The following is a 21,422-nucleotide window of genomic DNA, read 5'->3' as shown; positions in this document are numbered from 1 at the left end:
GCATTTTCAATATGAAAAATGCAGAGATATAAATGGCTATTTATACAGCCATATCAGTTTTACAGAAGTCTCTTAAAAGTCCTCTATACTACGAGATAACATGATGGTAGATTTACTTCAAGTTAACAAAAAAAAAGTTATGGTGTGATGAAATACATTGCTATTCCTGTCACTAAAGCAGGGATCCACCACCTGGTGCCTGTGGGTGCCATGGCGTCCACCAGCACCTTTTCTGTTGCCCAAGTATTTTCAGAAAGTGGGCGTGGGCAGGGCCAGGTGAGTCTTTTGCCCAACAAGGCTTCTGACTGGCCGTGCAGACTTTTAAAAGCATTGCTTCAGCAGTAGCTGCCATTACAACACAAGGATCTTCACTGTGTGACCAAAGGTAAGGTGCAGCAGCCATTGTGTGGTTGCGTCCACCACACTGTTTCAGAACTCCAAAGGTGCCTGCAGGCTCAAAGTTTGGAGATCCCTGCACAACAGGACAACTACAAAGAAGAGTTGGTTTTGATATGCCGACTTTCTCTACCACTTAAGAAGGTATCAAACCGGCTTACAATCACCATCCCTTCCCCTCCCCACAACAGACACCCTGTGAGGTAGGTGGGGCTGAGAGAGCTGTGACTAACCCAAGGTCACCCAGCTGGCTTCATGTGGAGGAGTGGGGAAACAAATTCAGTTCTCCACATCAGAGTCCACCGCTTCAAACCACCGCTTTTAACCACTACACCACACTGGCTCTCAAAGTTGACAGTGGTGCATTTTAAAGTACCAGCATGACACCAAAGTACCAGTTCCTTAGCAATGACAGAGCAACAACACTGGAGAGTATATCAGCCAGTATATTTCACCCAAATACAAGATGGAACCTTTCAGTGATCCACAACCTTAAGATGCCTTTGCTGTAGTCTGCCCTCTGCAGAACTTAATATATACACGCTAACAATACAAACATGTTGTATACACAGTTGCTGGGTGAAATCATTATTTTCCAAACCTCCTAATTTGTTTAAATATGCCATGTTTTAAACAAAAGTTCACTTCATTCAATCCTGGAAGTATTCAAAAGACGCAATGTTCCATAAAGATCTCTGTCAGTTTTCACAAAAAAATGTACTCTATACATTAAGGATTTTCTTTCCCTTTAAAAATTGATCGCTTTGCCAAACGATGCTGCCAGGTTGGCTTCTCTGAATGCTTCAGATACAGTCTGTTGAAAACAATAAGAAAAAAAGTTAAAGAAAGGAGGACAGATGACACCCTCAGCAGCCACAAGCTGGATCCTTAACTAATCCACAAAACCATCAATGCTGTGTTCACTCACCGGATGTGCGTGGCAGACTCTAGCGACATCTTCACACGATGCTCCATATTCCATTGCAAGGGCAGCTTCATTCACCATTTCTCCAGCACCCTATAAACAGAAAAGCAAACAAAACAAAAAACACCCAGGGCAAAAAAAACATTAAGAGTAGAACAACACAAAACAATAAATAGAGGCATGCTTATTTTAGAAAATACAACTATTACGGCAAGAAAACTTTTTCACAGCTGTATAAGTTATGCAAATTTACACACACTTCTCTTGCAAAAGTTTAGGCTTGTTACTAGATGAAAGAAATCTTAGCCAACCGATTTTGACTTCTGACACAACTATTAAATTTCCACATGAATGGAACAATCACTCCTTCCCCAGCCCCCAAAAAGGAATTTTGTTTTGATCATGATGCAACAGGTACCATCCCCTCTAGGAGAGTGGGGTAGGGGAGGTGGACGCCTCTTCTACAATGGGATCTGCTTCCCATAGTTCCATTAAATACTGGTATTAAAATATACTAAGAAATATTTTAACTCTACTGTTAGATTAATCGGAGGCATCTTTTAGATTCAGCAAAAGATTGTAATTAGTTTATCTAACTGAATTAAGTGCAACCTTGCATAATTTATTCTGCTTTCATTAATCACAAACAGGGACAATAAGTTATGTAGAGCACTGAAACCTTCTTCCTGAGCAGAGCTAACACAACTGAGCTACCCCAGCTTGGGAGGCAATGCTTCTACGCTTTCAAACGGATCCTAATGGGGGGCTGGGGTGAGAAGAGGAATCAGGAATAACCATCCCTCTCTTCTCCTCCATCAGCAGAACATTTTCAAAGAACAGACACATCTATCATGGACCACCCTGGTTTAGCGTGGGAAGATGAGTCATCAGAGGAGGACAACCGGTCCCCTAGCCCTGTCTTGGCAGACCCTTCCTGTAAGTCTGGTATCTCTGGCAGCCCCCCTGCCCAAGGGGACTCAGTTAGGACCAGTGCTGCCCTCTGAGCCAGCAGGGCCCTCAAGCCAGGAGGAAACCAGTAAGTCATTGCAGGATGTGGCCCTCACTACTCCTCATGAGTGAAGGATCTGATTCAGCTTGTGCAGAGGAGTTTGACATGGGACCAATCTCACCAGCTGGGAAACGCTCTGTATAAAACTGCAGTGAGGCCAGAGTTAGTGGGGGATCAACCTGTCTGCAGCTCTGCTGATGGCCACACCAGTTGCCTGACCTGCTTGAGATTGATACATGAAACCTCATTACCTGGACTGCTTTTGGACCCTGCCTTTGGAACATGTGCTTGGCACTGGACTGAGGCCTTGGCCTGCCTTCTGACCTTGCCTTTGGATTGTATTACTGAACACTGGCATCTCTGACTATAAAGTACATGTCAGCTTCTTAGATGTACTGGTTAACTCCTGTTAAAAATTACACCCCACTTGTCAATGCCATGGTTCTGCCAGCACATAACACTGAGGATGAAGAGAAGGAAGAAAGATCCTCAACACATAATTATACCAAGCACCCTCCCCCACACGGCTCAGCTGCAAAAGGATATGGTCATGGTACATCCTGGATGAGGAACTAAAAGTCTCTTACACACAAAATATTCAAATGCTGCACAAAGACCTATTAACAACTGCCTATGAATACATCATTTGTTGTGGATTTTTTTAATATGTACGCCCTTTCCTTGCAAATGGATGGAGAGAATACAGAGAATACCAAGAACGGTGGAAGAGGAAGAGGAGCTGGTTACAGGAGAAAAAGAGTAGAGACCTACCAGGAGTGCTTTGAGGGACATAAAACTATTTCAGATTCCTACAATGGCCAACCGAGGCTTAGGAACACACAGCTCAGAACTATGTAGCTAAACTCCAGAAGTTAAAAGATCTCAAAATTATGCAGCAGCAGGTCTGGAACTATTCTTATCCCATACTCACCGCGCCTAGAATATGAGCTCCCAGCATCCTGTCTGTGGATTTGTGACTTAGTATCTTGACCAAGCCATCAGTGTCTGCATTTGTCTTGGCTCTACTGTTTGCAGCGAATGGAAATTTTCCAACCTTGTATTCTGTCCCCTAAAACAATGCAAATAAAGAATTACTATAAGTTATCGTAGTTTGCACCTGGAAAACCAAGTAGATGCAGGCAGAGGTTTTGCTATAGTGGATACTAATATGAAAGCCTAGCTCTTGCTGAGATGGTAAACCTCTGTCTATGATATGAACCACTTCAAAGTGGAGGTGGAGCCTGACTGCCCCTGCATTGCAAACAAACAAACAAACAAACAAAAAACTACCTAGCACACTGAACATTCAGGGAACATATTCTTTTCTAGGGGGTGTATGCACATGCACACATCATCTTGAATCCCATCTCCAGCTTGCCTAAATGTGCACATGTGCTGCCATGTATCAGGCTAGACATGCGAGTAAGAAGACCTGTAAAAAAAAAAAACAATCACCCCCAATCATACATGGAACTGCTACTGAATATAAAATCTAGCCAACAACCAAAACAAAACAGAACAAACCCAGCAAAGTTGCAAGCCGAGTTTAAGTTGAGGACATTTTTTTTACAGCACAGAGCAAAGGTTTCACCCTCTGATTTTCAGTAGAGAAGGCTGGCTCTGGTTTGGAGGGGGGACAGCTTCATATTTATTCCACAACTGCAATGCAAGTGAAAGAAAGCAGACATGGTACCTCCTCTTTCAGCTGTTCTTCTGATTTGCCGATCCAGGCAACCTCAGGGTGCGTGTAAATTACTGAGGGCACGCAGTTGTAGTCTATGTGAACGGCACCTCCAGCCATTCCCTCAACACACAGAATCCCTTCATCTTCAGCTTTGTGAGCAAGCATCGGTCCAGCCACCACATCACCAATAGCGTAGATGCTGCCAGGTAAATTAAACCAAGTCAAATACTGCTGCTTAAGTACAGGGAAACGAGCCCTGAGAGCTCTAGGGACATAAACACATGGTATTTGTAGCTGGAAGAGGCTAAGGAAACAAAAATCAGTATCCTGAAATGCGCAATCTTTGATATGTGTAACCTTCATTTGAAACTTTTAACTTTCTAGGACAGAACAAACAAGATAAAACAAGCAATATGTAATTACAAATTTCTTTTTACCTGCAGAAAAACAAGGGGCCCACATGGATCCATCCATACTGCCCTTTTTGTACTGTTGTGTCAAATATATATTATTTTTACTAGTAGCATGCTCAATCTATGCCATGCTGTGCAGAGTAGTATAAGAAAGCAACTGATCTGATACATTATAAAGCCTCCTGCATTCAAACTATGTTCTTACACACAACCTATAACCAATTGTTAAGTTAACTTAGTAGGGAGATAATTTGTATCTTACACAGACTCCCAGTTTCCAAACAACATGTGAAATAAAAGCCAAAAGCAAGCCACCAAGACCCTCCTATTATTTGACTTACTTGGGAATTTTGGTTTGAAATCGGTTGTTGATTGGGATTCTACCCCTGTTATCTAATTCAATACCCACATCTTCCAGGCCAAGGCTCTTAGTGAAAGGGCGCCGGCCAATACACACCAGGAGGACGTCACAAGTGATCACTTCCGCCTTGCCTCCAGCAGCAGCTTCAATCCTAGGGAATAAAAGAAGAAGCAAAGTCCTAGGAAACCAAGGAAACAGAGATACTGCATAACTGTTAATGCATCATGTGTCTCTGAACCCCAATTACTTCCTTCTTCTAATGGATATAGAATAATTACATGAAAAATATGTCAGAGATCATATAGGAAGTTATTAGCTATGGTAGAGTTAAGCCATACTAGACCAAGATGTTTTTACATTCTTGTCATAGTAGTGACCTTGTTATACCAATGCAAAAAAATTGAGAGCCAGCATGGCATAATAGTTTAACAAAGAATCAGTTAGAACAAAAAGACTACAGTCCGATAGAACAAAAATTACTGGGTTTCACCACAAAAAACAACAATATCTTAAGAACCCCTTTACTGTTTCCTCCTCATTTCCATCCTGATTGTCCAGAGCATGCAGCTCATTAGTTGTGCCACAAATGACCAAGATGGTATTATACCACTTCCCATAGATGTTCCATGCCACTCAAATGTGCCTCAAAAGTGTGAAGACTCTAGATTAGAGGAGTGCATGATTGCCCCAACCAACATCTACTGGGATGGTTAACTCATCTACAGTATCAGACCTGTTTGGTAGCCTGCAACTTCAGTTCTGCTGGGTAACCATCACTCAAAGTATGCAAGATTTGCACACTTTGGGATAAATGGGCTCAAATAATGCCTTTAACATCAGAAACATTACTGCGAAGTAAATCTGTGTAGCATCCAGTGAAGATGACATAAGTAGTAGTTTTCCTCAAAGACTGTTAATAGCTGCTATCCAAGATTAGCAGTTCTCTGTAATAAGCAACTTCTTTGATACTAAGAGCAAGGTATTAATGGATGTGTTGAATCCAGTGCAAAAAGACAGAACAACTTCCAATGTTCCATCATCCCACTACAACCAAACTCCCAATGCTGCATCCTGCTGTGCCCCTGTGGTCACATCCACTCTCAGGAGTGAAAGTTGGAGGGTTCAGAAAGCTTCTATGAAAGGAGATATGGCCAATATCTATTACATAATCAGAGTCACACTTACAGTTGTTTAGATCCAAGCAGGTACCTATTAATTTTACTATATCCAGTTTTCATGATGAACATTTTTTACCATAGGTTTATCATAGATTGCAAGTTTTTATTCCAATCCACTGAGGTGAAAATATATTTTAAATATCCTAAGAACCAGCCATAAATATTTAAGATGTTAGAAAATTAGATCTCTGGAATGTTTCTAGTTCCCATTCTGATTACTGGCTTATTGTCGTTTTTACAGGAGAAGGCATTTTTTTTGCTACAAGTCCAACCAAGGCATGCTTTAGTACTTACGAAACATCTATCTTTCCATCTGGTTTCTTGGTTGCACCAGTAACTTTAGTATTGAGTTTAAATTTAAGGCCCTGTTTCTGTAAAATTCGTTGGAAGTTCTTAGAGATCTCTATGTCAATGCCCAAACCACCAACATGGCCAAGGAACTCCACAGCTGTGACATCAGCACCTAGACGTTGCCACACGGAGCCCTGTGGTCAAACACAAGCCAAGATTAAGAAGCAGAACTTTAAGAGGGAAAACAGCAACTTTGTACTTACGTGTTGTTTTGCCTACCCCACTCATCCCTTAACAGCAATGCCCACCAGAGATAAACAGAACTGCCTACAGGAATTTTCAAACAGGATAGCAATTATTGTTGAAGGTTTTCACAGTCAGAGTTCATTGGTTCTTGTTGGTTATCCGGGCTGTGTGACCATGGTCTTGGTATTTTCTTTCCTGACGTTTCGCCAGCAGCTGTGGCAGGCATCTTCAGAGGAGTAACATTGAAGGACAGTGTCTCTCAGTGTCAAGTGTGTAGGAAGAGTAATATATAGTCAGAAAGGGGTGGGTTTGAGCTGAATCATACCACACCCTCATTAGCACATTATCTTGATACTTACAGGACAATGATTAGCACATTACCTTTGATACTTTTTGCAGGACAATGATTCAGCTCAAACCCACCCCTTTCTGACTATATATTACTCTTCCTACACACTTGACACTGAGAGACACTGTCCTTCAGTGTTACTCCTCTGAAGATGCCTGCCACAGCTGCTGGCGAAACGTCAGGAAATACCAAGACCACGGTCACACAGCCCAGATAACCTACAAGAACCAAGGATAGCAATTACTATGAAAATTACTGTCCACAGAATGTCTATATGCCAACTTCACTACAAGTTCTTAAGATTTGAAATGCAACAGCAAGTTAACAGATCAGCTGCAAGTCTCACACACAAGACACAAAACAAGACACACGAATGTTGACCCCTACACTTTTTAGCAGTTTTTTTTTTCCAGCAAGATGACGCAGTCTGAAAAATAATTCTTAAAAAATTCAGGGGGTGGGGGAAATAGCAGCTTACAAAGATGCCATCCTCTGACTGAATAACATGAGCAGCTGCACTGGAAGTATATCCAGCAAGGAGGAGGCTTGAAGCCTTCTGTAAACCAGAGTTTAATCACTACATAATTCTCCCCTTTACTTTCCTTGTCATATCTGTCAGTAAAGACATTCTTGCACTTTTTGAAAATTATCATTGCTGCAGAACCCCCGACAAAGATCTTCACTGCAGCCAATCTCCCATAATGGAGAAAAATTGCTAAGTGCTGCATATACATTGATAGTCTGTGTGTGTGCTACATTCCTCTGGGCTCTCCTCCCTTTCCATTCCACCTCTCAGATCTGCTACTTCCTCTTCCCCTTTGTTTCCCCACAGCCCTGCTGCTGCTTCCTTTCTTCTCTACACCAGCCTCACTGTTTGTCAACAACTCTGTTCCGTCTTCACCAACCTTGTTTCAACACCCACTACTTCTCCCTTGATACCTTCCCATGGCACATCACATGAAGCTTCTTCAAACCTGGCTACTTTCTCAAGCTGCCCTGCTTTGCCCCAGACCAAGTACCATTTCTTAGGCTTTTTCATTTAGGGAACTTAAAATGGTTGGGAGCCACATACTGCATACTAAATCTCAGAATAGGCAGAATGAAAAGGGAAATGCTATCATTAAAAACCTTTTGTCCTTCTGAATCCCTACTACATACCTGCCCTGTGCAAACGTTCACTGGGTAACATGTGACCACTCTGGGAACCTGTATGCAACATGGCAACCCAGAATGGTGGTCTAGATCATATGATGCGCCACCAGCATGTGTGGGGCAAACATATGGCTGTCCTGATTTGTACGATGGCTATTTTAAAAAGGACTGTACAACTGCTGTGCAAAGTGGCACCCATCTAAAGAAACCTGGCCACATAACCAGTACCTACACTCAATCCCGGCTGGCCTGTGAGCCTGCTGGTAGCCCCAGAGCCATACAAACAACTCCAATAAGCCACTAATAGGCCACAAAGTTTAACAGATGCAGGAAAATTTGTATTTTAAGAAGAGTGAGGCATGCTACTCACTAATTCCACACCAATGACTCCCGCACCAATGACCACCATTTTTTCAGGGACTTGTTTTAAAGATAATGCACCAGTAGATGATACAATGGTGTCCTCATCAATCTAAACAAATAGAAAAGGAAGAGAGGAATTTATCTCCTTCATACAAAAATCATGTACAGAACCATAAAAAACCCTACTGATTTATCTAACGCCTAAGAGCTACCATACAGTAGCATGTTACATATCTAAAAACATGCCTGGAGCAGGCTGAGATCACCCCTTGGCCACAAGAAAAGCCAGCACAAGAAGAGGCAGCAGTAGGGTTGCCAACCTTCAGGTGGTGGCTGGGGATATCCCACTATTATAACTGATCTCAAGGCAACAGAGATCAGTTCACCTGGAGAAAATGGCCACTTCGGAATGTGGACTCTATGTCATTGTACCCCATTGAAGTCCCTCCCTTTCCCAAACCCCACCCTCCTCAGGGGCCATCCCCAAAATCTCCAGGTATTGTCCAACCAGGAGCTGGCAACTCTGCTAGAAAAAAATTCAAAGTCAGGACATACCGTAACTCCAGGGAATGGTGTTACTTCTGAGCCTGTAGCAATGAGAATATTCTTCGTATTAACAACCTGATTGCTGCCGTCGTCTTTAGTTGCCGTGACCTGATTTTTCCCCGTTATTTTTCCAAGACCGGACACATGTGTCACCTTCCCAAAAGAAAACATATTTACTCTACTTAAAGGAAATGAACTGAGAAATATTCTACAGTGACCCCAAACATACATCAGCTATGGCATCACTGCAGCTCACCTTTCTAAAAGAATTTGAAATTTTATTCATAAAAGCAGTAAGACATTTCAAGAACACTTTCAGTTACCATCTTCTCTAAATTTCAGTTACCAAACTGAAAGTTACCAAACCAGAATGCTCTGGTTTCTCTTCAGATCGTATAAATCTTTCGCCTTTTACGAAAGACTTTGTTACCAAACAGAAATTCCTTTCACTGGTAATTAGGTTCCATTGAGGCCCCAATTCTTTAAAAGGACAGTTAGCCAATTGTTTTTAAAAATATGAAGAATGCATGGGAATTACTGTTTCCTACCAGAAATAGTCTGCCATCTAATGGCACCCAAGGCGTGGCTAAGTTTGCAGAAAGGTATGGCAAGCATTAAAAAGTGTAGACATCCAAGCAAACACTTCAAGGAAAGCATACATACACGCACACACACAAACACACACACACACACACACACACACAGAGTGAAGCATCCCCCTCTAGACAGGAAGCCATCAACTCAATCTCACATTCTGAGCCAAACCAGGGCAACTTTCTGACTGTAGTCTTTGAGAGACTCATGATCCTGGCACTGGTCTAAGTTCAAAGAGTTTACTGCTCTGCCTCTCTGTCAAAGGACCTTAAAGCCAAAGTCCTGTTTAAGGGAGCAGGTTGAGCAAGACAAAAACAAAAATACTGAAGTGTGAATCCTCATACCCCAGGGTAACTGCTACCATCAGTCAGTCCTCTTATTACCCTGTCAGTCAGAGACCAAGGGACTAAGCTTCTAGCATCAGATCCAAGTACAAGAAAGTCAACCCTGCAAGGCAGGACGCTTGCAAGGTGAGTTCCCAAAAGCAGTTATTCTGGTAGCTGTAGCCAATATACAACTAAAGTACTGGATTCAGATTGAAGCCCCAAAACCCAAGAACACCACAAAATATAATTAAAGTGATTAATTACAAGAATGTGTAGGAATGTATGATAAAAGAGCAGTGAACAGTGAGGATAAAATAATAAAGCTAAAGATCTAAGCTAAGCATATTTACAAGCATTGGTTTAAGATCCAGATGTTACCAAGCAAGACTGAGTCCAACAGGGTTCCAAAATACAAAGCCCAAACTAAGGGCTCCGGCCAGCATGGCCCACCCAAAATCAAGAAGTGTTCCAAAGTCAGATGTAATACAGGCAAAATGAGAAAGGTCTTTCCTTCATGCTCAACAATCTACATTGGCATTATTCTCCTTGACCAATCAAATGTATATCAAATGATGTAACTTGACCAATCAGCTGTATTGCTAAACAGGTGATCCAACAACTCAGGTGAATATCCCAATTAGACCAGACACTCTGCAGCTGCATCAGGTCCAATTAAGCAAGCACCTTCTCCCACCCATGAGTTTGAATGCTAATGAGATGGAATGTATCCTCCTGGATCCTTGTGGCCTTGAAATTGCTAGGCATAATGGTCTGACAGGCTGTGTTGCATTTATCTAGCTCTTTGGAGCTACAAGCAGCTTGAACTTAGTTCTAAGAGAAGAGGAAAACTTCCATGATTTCCTTCCTAGGCCTCAGCCTGAACCATTGTTTGAATTGACAAGAGACAGCAAAAAGGCCCAGTCTCTTGACACTCTCCCACAGCACCTGCTACTAGCTTACCTCTATTTTAATATCCAAAATCACCACTAGGATCCCTGCATGCTTAATGGCAAGTTACAGTTGTTATCCTGGCAGCCTTGTCAGCCATTTAAACAACTAAAAGAACCCACACAGACACCACCTCTAAAATAAGTAAAACTCTAGTGGACAAAGAGATTCGATTTCCATTATCTGCAACCAGTCATTAAACAAACAGACAGACAAGCTGCTAGGCCAGACATACCTTATTCTGTTTAAACAAATGAGCAATTCCACCTGTTAGAGCCTTCACTGCACCGCTCTTCTGTTCCATCATCTTCTCTAAATTCAGTCGGAGCCCTGTAACTATAAATGCTCTTTTTTTACATACAGGTAGGGTTTTGTGGTATTTAGTTGTCCTGAACCCTTAGCACTCAAGGACAAGTTAAAGTTCAGGTATGTACCACAGCAAGATGTCTAACCCAGTGGTTCCCAACTTTCTTGACTATGATGGTTTTAACATCAAAAAAAATTTGTGGATCCCCACATGACAACTGTTGTACTATTAGTATCCACTGATTGAGAAAATACATAATACTAAAAGTTCAAAACAGCAATGCTTAGTGCACATATGGATTTGCAGAACCCTTACAATAACTCCACAGCCCCCAAGAGACCCCATTCCCCAGGTTGGGAACCACCAATCTAAATTGCTCTTATTAACTGAAGAAGCTATCACACACTTGAAAATTAGTTTTAAGACACAGATTTTTTAGTGTTTTAAGAGTGTTACTTACAGAGCTACACACCTGTGTGTGAATGTGGTAAAGGCACAAATCTTTCCCCTGAATATTCAGCTTGGGTCTTTACCACATTCACACACAGGAAGTGATGGATCCAAAGATCCTTCAATTGTGCAGGATGGGGTGGGAAGTCACTGAGTGCCACCTATTCTCTTCTCCACACCCACATGGCATCACACACTGGGACCCCCAATCTGCAAGAGGTTTCCAGAGAACTCAAGGGCCTGAAGCAAAGTCCTGCTGCATGTGGGAAACATCTTTCTCAGTTCTTTGATCTAAGCCTGACTCCAGCTCTTTTATTGACAGAGAAATAATAATTAAAGGAGCATACAGGGTATTCCAGCTGATTGCTCAAAAAGAAATAATCTGCTCCCACCCTCCAAATAACCTGATCAAAGGCTTTGGGATAACTGACAAACACTTATTTAAAATAATTGTATGGCACCTCTTCCAGAGACTTATTTGAGGCAGCTCACAACTATAAGAGGAAAAATAAATCACTAAAATTAACCACTGTTAAAGACCAACCAATAAAGAAGCATACCTGCACATAAAAGCCCCAAAGCATAGAATGTTTAGCAGCATCAACTGTTCTCATAATGGTCCTCAGGCTAGAAATAGATTGTAAAAAAATCACCTCCCTGCCTCCTGGACAAGGTACCAGTGCTGAAGGTGCCACAGCTGGAAAAAACACACTTCTGATCTCTACCGGCTTCACCTCTGCAGTAAGCCTTATGAGAAGAATCTTAACTAACTGGAAGGCCGGATAGTACTTTTATATATTCTAAAACAACACTTAACAAATTAAATAAAAATATTTTCTATTTTTAAACAATGTTATTTTTCCCTTTCTGCCTACAGAGTTTTACAATGACAAAGGTAGCATTAGTTGATCCCTCGCCACTACAAACCTCTTGCTCACATACCAAGAGATCTACTACATACTTACTTTCAATTCCTCTACTAGCAAAGTCTTTGCCATGGGCCAAATGATATAGGTGTGAATTGTTCAGTAAGGCCTATCCCAAAACAAACAAGCAAAAGAATTAAACGCAATCTACACAGCCAACATTCATGCGTTTGATATCAGTGCTAGTTATATGATCAGAAGGTTTGGTTATCAGCTCAGGACACATGTATTCATCACGATAACTGCAATAGGTACATTTGTGAATGTGCCATCACAAATTAATATCAATGTTTCTTCTGGTGATTTATCTTGCATCTCCTAAATTCTTCCTAATGGAGCCAGTTTACACATTCAGCTGCTGGTCATGACAATAACTAAGAGCACATGTGCACCAGCCTTCAGTGTTTCATGCATGCACCTATTATTATGCAAAAGTACACTTATAAAGAAAACTCCAACTCCAGTAGATTCAGAAATTAAATTTCTAGATGTTAAAACAATTCTCACCTTCTTTATTTTCCCTTCTAGTTAGCAAACCTGGGCAACCACAGTGATTAATTTTCTAAAATTCAGTGTGCCTCTCCCAGGCCAGCATTTTATCCTTCTTTATCTGTCCTCAACCTTTTTGGCGCTGGCCCCAACTTGGTGGAACATTCTCCCTAGTAAGATCCGGGCCCTGCAGGATTTAAATCAAATCCGCAGGGCCTGTAAAACGAAGTTGTTCCACTGAGCAAATGGTTGAAGTTAGCAACGGTTGCTATCCTCCCTACTCTTCCTTCCCCTTCTTTTGTTTGAACGCTATGAAGGGCACTTTTGATTTTAATTAATATTTTAGCTTAACTTTTGTACTGTATTGTTCTCTAAAGAAAAATCGCCTTTTCACAGGATGCTATTAGATAATAACACTCAACTGATTTCTAAAATGTATAATCTTCTTTTAACAATTTATTGTGAGCAGGAAATAATCAAACCAACAATGATTAATTGGGCTCAAACTGTGGGACATGATATTGCCCTAAACAAATGGGAAAGACTATGGGTGAAAGACCTGAAAGGAATAAATGCGCAGTCAATTCGAGAAAATATCTACAAAATGATGTACAGATGGCATTTAACACCTAAGAAGATTGCAAGGATTTACAAAGTGACATTCCCTAAATGTTGGAAATGTAATAAAGAAGTTGGTTCTTTTTATCATATGTGGTGGACTTGTGATAAAGCTAAGGATTTTTGGGATATGATTTATAATGAATTAAGACTAATAGTACAAAAAAATATACCCCAAACACCAGAAATGATGCTATTAAGTATGATACCTGATGATTTGTTAATACAAAGGACTTTTTTGATTTATGCGACAACAGCTGCAAGACTGCTTTATGCAGCAAAATGGAAAGGGGCAGACATTCCTGGGAAAAAAGACTGGATTATGAAAATGTTTGAACTGGTAGAAATGGCAAAACTTACAGCTACTTTAAATCAAAAAGACAATGTTCAATTTATGGGGGAATGGGAGGCTTGGATGAAATACTGTGAATATGAATTAGGACTGGGGAAAATGGAAGAGTACCTTTTAATCTGATCTAGATGACATTGCTAACATAAAGAAGTGTAATCAATTATTTTAATAGTATATTGTGATTGAAACTTAATTGAGATATAAGAATAATTAAGATCAGACCATATCACGATGGGATAGAATACTTTATTAAGAGGCGGACGGAGGTGATGGGGAAGTCAATAAATTTTCCTTTATTTTTTATTTTTATTTAGCATTTAAATAATTATAACAACATTACTTATGATTTAGTTTTTTATATTACTTTTATTGTTGTTTGTTAACATGGAAAATTTATATTATAAAAACCAATAAAAATTTTCAAAAAAAACACAACTTTTGTACTGTATTGGTTTTAATTATACAGTAGTCCTGTATGCCGCTCTGAGCCCAACTTTTCAGGATAGATTGGCCTAAAAATCTAACAAACCTATTATTATTATTATTATTAACTCCTTATTGGAAGTGAAAGACATCAAAATAAGAGACTGCAGAAGGCATTAGGTTGAAAACCCACATGGACCTTTCAGAAGTATGCACAGATCTACATCATCCAACACCAGACTGTTTGTGGACTGCCAGGAATTCACATATGTCAGGATGACAATAGACACATAGGGAACCATAGAAGATACCAGATTTGGGCTGCCACCCCTCCTTGGATAGCTTCACTCAATGTTAAAAAAGTCACCATGGAGCAGGTTAAAGAGCAGCAAACATATGTCGCTTGTCACATAATGCTTGTCATAAGAAACATTCTCCACCAGGTTCTGAAATTAACAGCCATTAAATCTGCAATTATGTCTCTTTTCTTACATCAAAGCGGGCATACTCTGATTCAAAAGTACAGATTTTTAATATAGTTTCTGAATCCACAACTCATGTTGATATGACCAAGGTGGTGTGTGTGTGTGTGGGGGGGCTGTACCATGAATCAGATCAGTTCCAGTAGTACATCTACAGGACAATAATTTTTATACTTTCATCCAGACCTCAGTGGAGATCCTGAATAATGTGAGAGACCAGTACTCACCTTGGAAGGTATACAGCCAACATTCAAACAGGTTCCACCTAATGTTTCATTTTTCTCCACACAAACAGTCTAGGATTGAAAAGGAAAGGCATTTTTATAAAATTACAGATGCTTTTGTTTATAATCTTCACACTGCAGATCAAATGGTTCTCGGTATATTCCTTTAATAATCCTGTAATTGTGAATGTTTTATTTGCTGGGTAGCAGTTTCCACATGCTATATATCGCAAAGAAAGTTTTCACAACTGATGCTAAGAATATTTTTAAGAGAATGCTGCAATTATGGTTAAATGTGAAACTTGGCTATTTAAATTAAAATGATCTCATAGCCATTTATTCTACTGCTCCTCTGAATAGGCAGGACAAAAATAATTTAGTCAGAACTGTCATAAAGAGAGACAGCATCGACTCCCTTACTGGGGGAATGGGTGACAGACCCCTTCATAGGCATTACCGCCTATAAAATAACACACACTATACCACTACATGATGGAATTTTGCACTCAGCCTTAAAATGCACAACAGACTTGTTCAAGCAAGCAATTTTCTTTCCCAAGTACATGCAAAGGTTTCTGTATTCCATTCAATGCAATTTAAAAACTTCAAAATACAAACACCCATGCTTGTAAGAGATATCTTGCCTTCTGACATACCTGCAAGAACCTTTGGGAAGATTATCTGGATTAATGCTACAATAACTGATTTATATTACTGTGCTTCCTCACCTTAAAGCCAAGTTGAGCAGCTTTTATAGCAGCAACATAACCCCCAGGACCAGATCCAATGACTGTAACATCAGCATCAACTAACAGAAAAAACAGGTGCAGTGTTTTTCAAAGGATAATGGTAAATATCTTGTATTAATTAGTTTCTACAAATATAACTTTATTTCACTGATATGTTTAAACATTAAGAAAAAGATAATGCAACATGGCCTTTAAATGAAAGAGGGAATGAAGCTTAGTTTATTTCCAACTAAATCAAGAAAAAAAATCTGAACAGAAGATGAGTAAATAGTGTTAATTTTTCTGACTGTTTTCAAAACCTTTTTTCTGAATGGCATTGTTTTGTTTTTTGATGTTATTTTATGGATACTGTATAATCTCCATGTTGTAAACAACCTTGAGCCCATTTTAGGGAAATACAGGGTATAAATGTTTTACATAAATAATATCACACCTACACAGTCATAATAGCAGTCTGTGCAATAAAGCAGGTTTCTGTACGCATAACACTTGCTGGATTAGGAACCCTGAGAGTAAGTTGGATGAACGTTGGTATCCACTGTACCAAATGGCAAGTTATTATTTTTCCCCTTTCTATCTTATAATGAATAAAATTATAAGTATATTGGGTTGGATCCAATACCCAACCACTAAGTGAGGCATTGTGGTTAGAAGAAGACCTGTTCCATCAGAAGGAAGGGAATCACTGAACCCAACTCATTATGCTCCACACTGAGATAAGCAGAGTCCCCCACTCCAGAAAAATTATAGAAAAGCAGTCTATTTATCTGACAGATCATTTAGAATTGCAAGTCTTCAATATTTTATCAATGATTTCATCAAATTCTACCGCTTCCAGAACCTCAATTCAGCCATTCTAATGTTATATTTCCAATGTCAGGGTATACATAAAGATCTTAACTTGACAGTCTTCAACTGCCACCCCTTTTATTTGATTTTCAGCTTTTGTTGCAATGGCAAAAGTTCTACTGCTAGTGCAAACAGTCACACAAACAGGGGCAATCGATCCTTGGATAACAAAAAGCACTCCATTAATACTGAATTGACCCAAAGCCTTACCTACATTAAAGCCTTACCTACATTAAAGAAAAATAGGAAAGCTTGTTGCAGATACTTTAGCATAGTATATAACACTGACTCTCCTTCTGATATAATGAACTATGTCACTACCTTTAATAATGCTGCCCTGCTCTTGATTTATTTGCCTATAATATTAAAGTCAGACTTCCAATATTTTCTAGGGAAATATTTAAAAAATGGGTCATATAATCTTTGGGGGGAAATGTCCATGACATCCACACAAGACCAAAATGCAAAGACAATACAGTAACTGAGAAAAGTATATTGCAGTCATAGAAGCAGCAACTTACACTGCAATCCTAAATAGAGTTAAGCCCTTTTATATCCACTGAAGTCAATAGGCTTAGACTGGACTATCTCTATTTAGCATTGAACTATTAGAAAGTTGTAGACTCCTCAATGCTGCCTTTCAAAGGAAACAAAGCTGCCTTAATATGGACGCACTCCTCTCAGTTAAGGCCCAGGGTATGTTCTCTGTACAAGTATCGGCAGTCCAAAAGACAACATAGCTTGAGAAGCCACCTCTGGACTTCACACAGTGATACAATTCTATACAGTAGAGTAGATTTTAAACCTGGTTGGCCACTGTGTGAACAGACTGCTGGACTTGATGGGCCTTGGTCTGATCCAGCAGGGCCTTTCTTATGTTCTTAGATGTTTTTGTATATTATCCCAAGAAGTACCTCAGAGACAGGAATTGTGGGTCTATGAACAAAAGCATTTTAACAAGTACTCCATTTTTTAAATTTTGGAAATAATTTAAGTTAAATAATATTTACCTTGATCAGCGTAAGTCCTTAAAGGCACTACGGAAATACCTTGTAAGCCATGGACCCAGCTAAAATGACTTTTCTGATGATAAAAGAAGAAAGACAAGCTCAATACTCCCACAAGAGAAGTGTTATACTAAAGATATACGATATGGCAGAATAGACTGGTTCAGAGTCTATGTGCATTTTATAGTCATTTAAAAACGTGTTATTTTATTGCACAAAAGTAATTTTTAAAAGCTGAGCAAGAGCAACATTATTCAAATATTAATTCTGTTCCCACCTCCACCCATGTTGTTATAGGGAGGAAAAATCTGCCAACTCTCTACAGCTATTTCTTCAATCTCACTTGCAAAGTCTGGCTTTTAACACAGTCTAAATCAGGGGTCCCCAATCGCTTTGAGCCTGTAAACTGCTTTGGGATTCTGACACAAAACGGCTGCCCCAGGAGGCAGAGCAAACCACACAGAGGAAGCCCAAGTGCAAAAGGGGGGTAAATTTTAAAAAATACACTGAGGAGAGAAAATAAAACCAACACTGCAGTGGCAGCAGCTACTGAAACAATGTTATTTTAATCTGGCCAGCCAATTGGATTTCCAGTGACCAATCAGAAGTCCTACTGATCAAGCCCCCACCCCAACTCACCCAGTTTCTTAAAACACTTCATGGGCATCAGGAAAGATGTCAACATGTACCATGGCGCCCACAGGCACCAAGCTGGGTACCCCTGGTCTAAGTTAAAACAGACAGGATGGCATGTAGAATTATAAAGTCCCTACCTCATAGGCATGACAACTTTAGCCGATGGATTTAGAAAGACCGAGGCTGGCAAAGTCTTCATGCTCAAAGAATTTAAGTTAGTTCAACCAATGAAGTCCACAGTGCTACTAGGAATAGCAATTTTGGATATTTTTAAAATTGCCAATAGGCATAGCAAAGTCTGTAGGCAGATAAGTTCATAAGCCATGACTTACTTCTGTTCAACTTTTACAGCATGATCCAAAACAGTTACACAGCCTTCTAAGCCCACTGAAGTCAACAGGCTTAAAAAGGTACAACCCTGCTTAGGATTTCATTATTAGATCTGAATGTGATCTTTGGTACAATTTCAGTTTGTTCCAATTGGAACAGAGAGGCTGACAGATTCCAAACAGCTCTGGACGCTGCGGAGCAAGTGAGAGGCTCCCACAGAATGGCCAAATCTCTCTTATCACTAAGTATTTTTGTTACGAAAACAGCAAAGCATAAATGCCCTTTATTTAAAGTACCACATGAGGGGGGAAAATCACATTTTCCTTATTTCTGAAATTTTAGCCTGATAAAGTCAAAGGAATAACCCCCGCAAGTAGAGATGGATGCCATCAAAAGAACACAATAGTATTCAGCAGTCCAAAGTCTGAAAATAAAAATTACTCATTTATGACCACAAAAATGTTTGGCAGATAAGATATATTATAGAAACTGAGACTTCAGAGCTTTTTGCTACTGCAACCATACAATGATGTCAAGCTCATTCTCTCTTTCACTAATATCTGAGCAGCCAGCCCGTGACCACTTGGGCAGGGAAAACCTTGAGCTTGGCTGATAATATAACCTCTTGTTGTGTCCTTGCTTCCTCCCCATACTTGTACTGCTCCTGCTTCCTAGCCGAAGAGGCAAAAACCACCACGAAGGAGTATAATATGATCTAGAATGATACTCATATTTTGTACCTGGCACGACTGTCAACTGGTCAATCACTTTACTAACAGCTGCCTTCCCTCTTTTCATGGCATGTTTCCTAATAAAAATGAACAGGATGGTTGTGGAGAATGACTGAATGACCTTGGAGAACGACTGAAATTTTTATTCCAGCAGAAGCTCTTGAAGACTAGACCCTACTTCTTGAGATGCAGTGAGCGGCCCCTCACTAGGCACATATTTCATGTAGGGGGCATGACAAGAAAAGCAAATAAACAGCAGGGTCAAGGGACCATGAAATGCAGAAAGTACCAGGTAAAACTGTAATTACATCAAATTCAATCTTAATCAAGAAAAATATAGAGACTGTTCATGAGTTAACGCTTGTAATGGATGGGGAATCGCAGCTTTTGCTAAGGTACCTAACAGCTACAATGAAACAGAAATCCCAATTGGGGGGGGGGGAGAAGTATGAACTCTCTCAACCCATTCAAGTTCACCAACCATGAAAGCTCCTGCTGAAATAGTCTTGTTATCCTTTACAATCCTGTTCACTTCATCTGCAATAGGCTAGCAAGGCTGCCCCTCTGGAATTATTATTCGGCATAGAACTGCACTTTTAGTCTGGCGCAGCAAAAAACAGGAGTCTTGGAAGCACCTTAAAGAATAAGAAAATTTCCTTCCAGCATCGTTTTTGTGGACCAGGGAACATTTCATCAAATGCAATTTAACAGATATTTGTGTGGGGGGGGGGGAGGGAATAGCCTACACACAAGGTCTTCCTGAGAGTATTCACTACATTGCATCTAAAGGAGTATTCCAGGAAAGCTTCTGCTGACATATAACCTTGTTAGTCTTTAAAATGCCACTCCGTTCCTATTCATTTTGGGCTCCAGCCGGCCTACTGTGCATGGCAGGTAGAGTTCCCAACACGAACAACTGCTGCCTGCCGTTAAAGGCACAGGAGCCCTGATAGGAACAAGGGCCGCGATGGCTCCTCCTGGCCGGAAGGCGTGACACGCACGCCGCTGCGAGAGAGGCGGAGGGGACTGACGGAGGCCGCCGAGCTGGGCCAGGCCTCCTCACGGGTCAAGGTCAGAGTGGGGACATCCCAAAGGGCCGGCGGGCCCCAGAGGGCAGTGGGGCTTCTCTCCCCTTTCCCCGGCGCTGCCTCCCGCCCAGCCTCCTCAGGCCCGCCGCGCCTGTACCTGGCCGAGAGCGCAGCAGACCCGGCCCCAGTTCTGCATCTTGCCAGGCCCACGCCGCCTCCGCGCTGCGGCTCCTGCTGCTTCTCCGCCTGCCCGTCCACGGCGGCGGCCTCAAGGACTCTTACGGCTCGCGCAGGCGCATTGAGGACGGGGGAGCGAAGGGGACACAGTCGGGCTGCCTCGAAGGCTGGGCGCGTCGTACCGGATGGAGGCGGCTTCCCGGGGCAGCTGGAGGAGGAGCCCAGGAGCGTAGAGGAGACCGAGAAGGCCTCTCAGTGCCGCCGCTCCAAGACATCCCCCTGGCGGAGGCGGCCTCCTGGTGCAGGAGTTTTGATGCAGGAGTGTTCTCCCACCCACACCCACACACCCCCACACACGTAACTCCGCCCTGTTGCAAGGGTTGAATCTGTTGTACCACGTGGCCATTAATGCAGGGTCAGTTTTGATGCACGCTCAAAGCTCTTTTTTTAAAAAAACGCCTATTCACGTCCCCATGCAAAAGGAGAAATTCCACCCCCTCTCGCCTGCTCCTTCGGTCCTTCATTTTGCATAGCCATTAGCAATCGCCATTTGCATAGCTAACACGCGGCTGTGATGTTGCATGCTTCCTTGAGGGGATTCTTCGAGGTGGGGGTGCAGCAAACACAAAAGGTCGCGTTAAAGGGGCTCTTAAAAAATGCGAAGCAGGTATGTGCCGGCCTCACAGTCACTTCCTGAATCACGGTCAGTTCAGCTTAAAAAAAAAAAAAAAGGGCACTTCAGCCTGGAACACGCTGCTGATTACCAAGCATAAATGGCCTGTGTGTGTATCGAGTGCTGTAAAATTTCAGCCAAATTATGGCGACCCCATAGAGTTTTCAAGGGAAGTGATATACAGAGATGA

The 21,422-nt window shown here is 41.2% G+C and overlaps 1 protein-coding gene across 1 annotated transcript; it reads right to left on the bottom strand.

Moving 5' to 3' along the window:
• Positions 1 to 1,137: 1,137 nt before the first annotated feature.
• On the bottom strand, positions 1,138 to 20,578 carry DLD (dihydrolipoamide dehydrogenase). The gene is made up of 14 exons (XM_056845992.1): positions 20,540 to 20,578; positions 17,661 to 17,733; positions 15,781 to 15,860; positions 15,056 to 15,124; positions 12,504 to 12,573; positions 11,017 to 11,117; positions 8,923 to 9,066; positions 8,375 to 8,476; positions 6,261 to 6,451; positions 4,769 to 4,939; positions 4,024 to 4,213; positions 3,262 to 3,399; positions 1,325 to 1,414; positions 1,138 to 1,210 (listed from the first exon to the last, which is right to left on the bottom strand). Exons 1-14 carry the CDS (start codon positions 20,576 to 20,578, stop codon positions 1,145 to 1,147), a joined length of 1,524 nt encoding a protein of 507 aa, XP_056701970.1. The 3' UTR covers positions 1,138 to 1,144.
• Between the last annotated feature and the right edge of the window lie 844 nt (positions 20,579 to 21,422).

Source organism: Euleptes europaea, chromosome 3, assembly GCF_029931775.1.
Source record: "Euleptes europaea isolate rEulEur1 chromosome 3, rEulEur1.hap1, whole genome shotgun sequence".
Classification (NCBI taxonomy): Eukaryota; Metazoa; Chordata; class Lepidosauria; order Squamata; family Sphaerodactylidae; genus Euleptes; species Euleptes europaea.
The sequence above is the reverse complement of the archived record's forward strand: the minus strand, read 5'-3'. Positions and strand labels throughout refer to the sequence as shown.